This window comes from Empidonax traillii, unplaced genomic scaffold (genome assembly GCF_003031625.1).
Source record: "Empidonax traillii isolate 1590-97213 ecotype Southwest subspecies unplaced genomic scaffold, ASM303162v1 scaffold926:size687835, whole genome shotgun sequence".
NCBI classification, from domain to species: Eukaryota; Metazoa; Chordata; class Aves; order Passeriformes; family Tyrannidae; genus Empidonax; species Empidonax traillii.
The window spans coordinates 372,898-380,097 of NW_020956119.1; the positions used below are offsets into that span (position 1 = coordinate 372,898).

General features: G+C 56.0%; 1 protein-coding gene across 1 annotated transcript; it reads right to left on the reverse strand.

Moving 5' to 3' along the window:
- Positions 1 to 1,836: 1,836 nt before the first annotated feature.
- Positions 1,837 to 6,213, reverse strand: PDX1 (pancreatic and duodenal homeobox 1). Its single transcript, XM_027903050.1, has 2 exons — positions 5,726 to 6,213; positions 1,837 to 2,854 (listed from the first exon to the last, which is right to left on the reverse strand). Exons 1-2 carry the CDS (start codon positions 6,117 to 6,119, stop codon positions 2,466 to 2,468), a joined length of 783 nt encoding a protein of 260 aa, XP_027758851.1. The 5' UTR covers positions 6,120 to 6,213; the 3' UTR covers positions 1,837 to 2,465.
- Positions 6,214 to 7,200: the final 987 nt, after the last annotated feature.

Here is a 7,200-nt window from a genome sequence, read left to right on the forward strand (position 1 = left end):
TGTGGGTCTGATTCTGCTTCTATTAATAAAAATAATACCTTGATACTGTGGACAAACGGTTCAAATAAATTGTGCAAGTTCTTTGCTTTCACATCAGTGTACAAAGAAAATCGAAACTGAATGCACTATACTAGAGAAAGGACAGGCAACACTTCAGCCATAGTGTATGCTGCTCACCCAGGCCAATGTGCTCTACAAATCACAGCATAAAATCGTGGTATTTTTTGTGAGAGACATACTTCCTGCAGCTAGATCTGTTTTTACAGTGGCTCCCGAATTTCAATTGCCTGTCAGTGCCAGAAATCATAAAAGGTATGTGGAAATGGTTCCACTGCATGTTACAAGTGACAGGTTAATGTTAATGAATACTGATTAGAAATGTTGAGGTTTAAAAATGGCTTCATGACCCCCGAAAATTTAAAAAATATTCCTTTAATTACTATGGTGCTTCGCTTCATAAGCAGAACAGCTTTATTGGAATTTTGCTCATATAATCATCAATAGAAGTTCTCACTCATTGAATGCGTTTTGATGAATAAGGATAGACAGTCTTGGATGATAAATTTCTCAGATATGTTGCAGGAAAAATTACCAGAAATGCTCCTGTTTGCACACAGACCTTAATGTCCCCAAAGGAAAGAAAAGCAACAGACAAATTACACCTTCAGTTCGAGCCTCCACCTTAGTGTTAAAAGTCTCATATAAGACGGGAAAAAAACGGAAGAGCTGTGCCAAGCTACTTCCTCTGCCCCTCGTTTGCAGCCGAGGGACTGGTATCATCCCCTGGTCAGGGTGTGACAGGCTGTCCTCCTCCTCTTTTTCTTCCTCCCGTGGCCCAGGCCCTCAGCGCGGAAAGGACTGTGGCGGTCCCCGAGGGACATTCGAGGGGCTGCTGCTTCTGGGTACAGAGCAGTAACCTCCCCGTCGAGGAGAGGAGGCAGATCCTCCTGACAGACAGAAAACCGTACAGTTCCTACTTCCTTCCGGCGTCTCTTTTCTGTTTATAGTTTGGATGTGATTTGTTCCCCACTTAGCTGAAATTCCCGTCGTTATAGGGACGGGGAAGCTGTTTCTCATAGCATAGAAGGCTTGGCCCGGGGCGGCCGGCGCGGGCCCCCGCAACCCGTCTCCCCGGAGGGAAGCCCCGGCCAGGCTCTCGCTCCTCTCCAGCCCAGAGGAGCCGGCCTTTCCCGCACGCCAGGACGGGACGAAAAATAACACCAAGGAAAAGTCCCCGGTGCTCTGAAGTGCGTCGGGAGGCAGAGAGCCCCTAGCCTCTGATGGGGTGTAAAGTCGGGTCTGTAGAGAAAAACCAAGCGGAGAGCCGAGCCGGGACAGGAGCTTGTGCTGCAGGGAGGTTTCTCCTCTCTAAGGCAGAGTCCAAGCTCACGGTAGAGTTGGAAGAGAGGCAAGAGCTTTTCCCCAAAGGACAATGTCCCGCTCTCGGCTCGCAGCCCCGTCTACCTCTTCGTTTCCCGGAGATTATCAGCGAATTTTCTTTTGCATCTCTGTTCGCACTCACCCCTCGAGGAGGCAAGTACAGCACCGCGGAGCCCCCCGCGGAGCCCCGACGAGCGCGGAGCCGCGGGCGGGCAGCGCGGGGTCCCTACAGCCGCTGGAGAAGTCCGGAGGAATGTCTGGCTACCTGTGCCCGTCATCGGAAGCAGGTCATTGGGGTAGTCAAATCCTGCCCGCAGGACACGTAGGGTTTTGTTTTGTTTTGTTTTGTTTTTGTTTTTGTTTTTGTTTTTTAATTTTTAAACTTTTTTCTCTCTCTTTTTTTTTGTTTTTCCTTTCTCCCCCTCTCCCACCCTTTCTTTCCCAAAGACAAAAGAGAACGAAAGAAACAAAATTCCAGTTTCCAAAGGAGTAAGTAACAGTCCCGAGGAGTCCTCGGTAGAGCCGATGCCCTGGTGCCACTGGAAGGGACAGGGACGGCGGCGTGCCAGCTCGTGGATGGTCCGGGATGCTCCGCTCCGCATCCGCGCTTGTGGACCGACGGACACGGAGGGAAGCGCGCCCCGACCAGGTAGCCGTTCGAGGTAAGTTGGCGTGCCCTCGTTTCTCCTCCGCTTCCCAGACCGCTCCGTGCACCCAGGGTTGCACATACAGTCGGTTGCCACCCGAAACACGCCTTCCCCGGGGGAAGCTGCCCCGTGGGGCTCGCTGCAGTGCGGGTTGCTCGGGGGAGCGGGGCGCAGCTCGCCGCCATCTCGGCGGCTCCCTGCAGCCTACTCCGGCCCTGCGGCCCACAGTGAGCCTCTCCTTGTTGCAGTTCAACATCTTCCATTTAGTTTTCGGAGGACACGAGTGTCGGAGTGGAGGCACGGAGTTTCCCCGGGGGAAGGCGGGAGAGGGTCGGCACGGCACGGCACAGCAGGGCGGCGGGAAGCCTGCGCCAGCCTCTCGGCTCTTTCCCCGATTCCATCCTTTTCCTCGTCCCGGGGCGTGGGGCTCCCTGAGCCTCACCGAGAGTCCTGCTGTCTTCTGGGTGCTAGGCTGGAGGCGAGAAGGTCCCTGGAGGCCCCTGAGGGCAGGTTCCCGGCGGGGCACGGCTGCAGATCCTCCTTGGTTTGGAGCTCTCCGGAGGTCACCACGCAGTCTTGCTCGGGGTCATTGCTGTTGCCAGCCCCTCGCTTTTTGTCCTCTTCCTTCTTCCACTTCATCCGCCGGTTCTGGAACCAGATCTTGATGTGCCTTTCGGTCAAGTTCAACATGACAGCCAGCTCCACACGCCGCGGCCTGGAGATATACTTGTTGAAGAGAAACTCCTTCTCCAGCTCCAGCAGCTGTGCCCGCGTGTACGCCGTCCTCGTCCGCTTGTTCTCCTCCGGTTCAACTACATAGGACCCCCCTGGAGAGAAGCGAGAGTCAGTCTCGGCCCGGCCGGTCACCCCATCGAGCTGCGAGGGCCACATCCCTGCACCCCTGTGCGGCGTGGAAGGACACGCGGGGGAAACAAGCGGGGTGAAGGAGAGGACTCGGGGAGCTCTCCGGCTGGGCACAGTGAGGTGGTGCTCGTGGCGGCAGTCACAACTGCTGCTATTTTATTTTATAATAATTTAAATTTTTTTAACAGTAATTTGGATGAGATTTTAGGGGAAGTGCCGTCCCTCGAGCCGTGGGAGACGCTCACGTGCCACCGTTTGCGTGTCACCGAAAGCTCCGAAGGGGTCCCGGATCTAGGGTTGGAATTACTTCCATTTGTGTAAAAAAAAATACAATTAAAAAAACCCAAACCAAACAAACAAAAAAACACAACCAACCACCAAACAAACCCACCAACCGAATGAAAAACAGACAACAACCCACCCCACACACAGAAATCAAAAGAAAACGGAAAAAAAAAAAACAACCACACTACCCCCTCCCCGCCAAAACTCCAAACCAACCAATGCGCCAAACCCAAAACCTCTAAAACAAAGCAACAATAATTCTTGGGCCTGCCGGGCCGGGAGCGGGACTGGAGCCCCTTCGTTTCGCCAGGTTGGTGAAACTTTGGGTTACTTGATCCCGTAAAAAGTGGCCGCAGCGCAATCGCCATTCCCAGCGTGGCCGCCGGTGTTGGCACTGGGGCATAGGTGATACAGGCGGCTTATCGAGAGGGGCTAGAGGTGGGCACTGAAACTCAGGGCCGCTTTCGCCAGTGCCAGACCCCAGCTGGTCACGCTTTCGGGGGTGATATCATCTGTGGGGAACGGTGATTTAAACAGATAGAAAGACACAGTCATTTCAAGAGAGCTACGTGGAGTCTCTCGCCGCTCATTTTCCTATTTCCACGATTTTATATTTATATATACAGTGTTTGTAAGTATAAACCTATGTATATAAACTTGCATATGTATTTAAATATATATTTAAATATATGTAATGTTTACTAATACAAATCGTATTATGTGTGTGTATAAGCATAAATATATATATTAAAATCAATGTATATATGTATAAAAATGTTTGTAATTTTAAATTTGTGTATAAACGCGTATGCATGTGTTTGTTGCTGGAAAAAACAAAACAAAACAAAAAAAAAAAACCCAACCAACAACTTCGTTTTGTTGCTGTAAAATAAACTAGTGCTACCGCGAAGGCGGAACGCCTGGGGTCTGTCGGAGGCCGGGCCTCAGGAGACGGTCGACAAGTTCCGGGCCGGTGGCGGAGCCCGGAGCCGGGCACGGCGGGTGACAGAGGGCCGGGCTCGGCCGCGGCCTCTCTGGGCAACTTTCCCCGGCAATAACAACGCAGAGCCCAGCAGCATCCATGGACACCTAAATCCCAAGGGTTTCCACTAAAAATAAATCCTCGGGCTATATAGTTTGCTGCATATACAGTACAAAATAGGTCGGGGTTCGGCTACGAGGGCTGCGTCGGCACAGCGCGGGGCCCCTTTAGCTCTGCGGGTGTGCTCCGGCAGGACCGATCCGGTGGTACGTGTGCCTGCACACTCATCGCACGGACCGAGTAATGCAGGGCCCCTGCTTGCACCTCCCAAGAGGTGCAAGGGAAGAGTTTTAGGCTTCCGTGGGGAAAGTTTCTTTTTTCTGCTGTTTTTGCCATTCCTTGGGTACAGTAGACAGAGAAAGAAGGTGCAGTTCAAAAGTTTGGATTTATCTTTTTTTTTTTTTTTTAAATATTATTATTTTCTAAGTAAATTCAACTTAATGAAAACTATCTGATTTTCTTTCCTCCCCTCCCCACTTCCTCCCTGGCACAACCTCTGCCGCCGTGTCCGCGGCGTGGGACAGCGTGCTCGCCTAAACCCTTGCCGGCAGATGCGCCTCCCTGCAGACTGAGGATCGCCGCCTGTCCTTCCCTCCCCTTCGGTCTGTCCCATGCAATTCCCAGACTATTTCATGGTGATTTTAATACTCTGGTCCTTTTTTCAACTGTCTATTTGAACAAAGCCATTAATATAATATTTGCCGTATAGGCGTGACGGAGGCGCAGGACACGATAACATTGTGCGGGCAGAGACAGAAATATTGTTGGGCAGCGGAACTTTCTGCCTAGATAGAGTTTCTTCCCCTCACTGGCAGCTCCGTTTCGTTTGTGCATTGTTTTCCCTGCCCTGTTTTTTTCACTCGGAAAGGTGCAATTATGGCTAAAACCCGCCGGGAAGCAGGAGGGGTGGGAGAGAGGGACCAGGACAGGAGATGGGCTCTGCATAGAGGAAAAGTCCAGAGGCGGTGGAGACGGGATCGGCGGCTACGCCCGGGGGCTTGGGGGCTGCTCCGCGCCCGCACGGTGGGGGCTGTCCCCTGCCCGCCAGCCCTGCCTGCCGCTCCCCGCCCGCTCCACCTGGCAGGTGTCTCCGCACCCCCAGCCTCGCCCTCCGCGGACCCGGCCCCCGCGTGGAGCTCACCGCGCCCGCGGACACGCCGTGCTTGGCGAGGCGGCAGCGCCCAGGAAGCGCTTGCACATTGTCTCAGCTTGGCCTCAATTAGTTAATTGGTGAAAAATAATTTGTTAATAATTGCTCAGGCGCAGGGAGCGGTGAGCCCGCCGGCGGGGGACTGGAGTGTCGGCTCCCTCCCCTGCGTTAAACCCAGCGGTAGCAGCAGCCGTAGAGCAGTGGGTTTTGAGGGGCTGGCTGGGGGGAGGCGACCCTCCAGGACCTCTCCACAGTACATCCGAGAGGTGGGAACAGGACTGGTGCAAGGGAGGGTTTCTGACCGCCGAGAGGGAGAGAAGCTGGGGAGCAGAGGCAGAGGAAGGTTGCGGGGCTTACCTGTCCACTGCCCTTTCCAGGCATGAGATTTGGTGGACTTCATCCAGGCGAAAGGTACCTGCACTCGGGGCTCCTCTATAGGCCCTGTGTCCGCCCCGTCTGCGAAAGGCAGCGCGTCCTGGTGGGGAGGAGGAAGATGAGGGTGGTGGTGATGGTGATGAAGGTGGGAGACCCCGGCATCCTCAGTGATGGGGGGCACCTCGTACGGTGAAATATCTGGCGGGCTGCCTTGCTCGAGAGCCCCTAAGGCGCTGGGATAAGGAGTCTGTTGCTGCCTGCCCATGTACAGACAGGCAGGGGGGCTGGGGTTGTAGTCCTGCGCTTGAGCTCTCTGAAACGCACACGACTCCTTGTAGAGCTGCGCCGAGGCGTAATACTGCTCCTCGGTGTTCATGGCGAGCGGGGTCAGGGGGGTCTGTCAGCTTAGGGGCACATAGGGCTGCTCCCGCTCCCGGAGCCCGGGATGCCTCTTTGACAGGTGGCAGCCCCGGCGGGCCCCACCGCCCTGCCCGGCTCCCGCCGCCTCCCCATAGGCGCCTCTCCCCACGTGAGCCCTCCCGCAGCCCTCCGGGGCGGGGCGCGGACTGTAAGAGGCCACCTGGGGTAGCCCCGCTCCCACAACCCCCTTGCCCTCAGTCGGGCCGGCCCCAGGACCCCCTACCCTTCTGCCGGGTAGCGCTCCCTGCTTTGGGATGAGGAGCCCCGCGGCAGGGGACTTGCGGGGCTGGGGGATTGCCCCGAAGTGCGGGACGCTCTGGGAGGGATGGTCCCTACACACGCCTTTCCCCTCTTCCCACTCGCTTGCCCAGGAGCGGCTTATACGCCAACACCCCTTGGGCACGGAAGGGAAATCCCTCCGAGGCCTGGGTAGATTCCTCTCCTTGAGGGGTTTGGCATCAGGGCACTTTGGCCTGCAGGGACATCTCCGCTAAGGATGCGGTGTCCGGGGACGGGCAGGGTGCGCCGAGGGGGCGCTCCCTCAGGAGGACCCATGTGCCGGAGCCCTGGGTGAAAGCCAGGACCAGCTGTTAGCCCGTTCACCCTTGTCCGGGGGGGATGCGGTCGGTGGGGACCACAATGCTATCACCAGAGTGAGCGATAGGCAGCGGATTGTTTGCCCAAAGGGTAAATTTGGGAGCCTTTCCCGCGGCTTGGGCTGCAATGTGTTGACCCTCGGAGATAATCTGCTCCAAGCTGGTGCCGGTTGACTTGGTGACGAGGCTATGAGGAGGCGGAGAGCTACCGAAAGGGACAAAGATCATTTCCCTGCCTCCCTGCACTCGGCCCGGCCGCCGCTCTCTCCAGCTCGGGCGCAGGTACGCTTCCTATGTGCCCGTCCCGCCTCCTCTCGCCGCCGCTTCCCCCGACACCGGGGCTCCGCCGCCGCCGTCGGGGCGCGCATCCGCCGCTCCGTGTAGGGCGGGTGCGGCCGGCCCGGCTCGGTTTGGCTCTGCTCGGCCAGTGGCGATGGCACC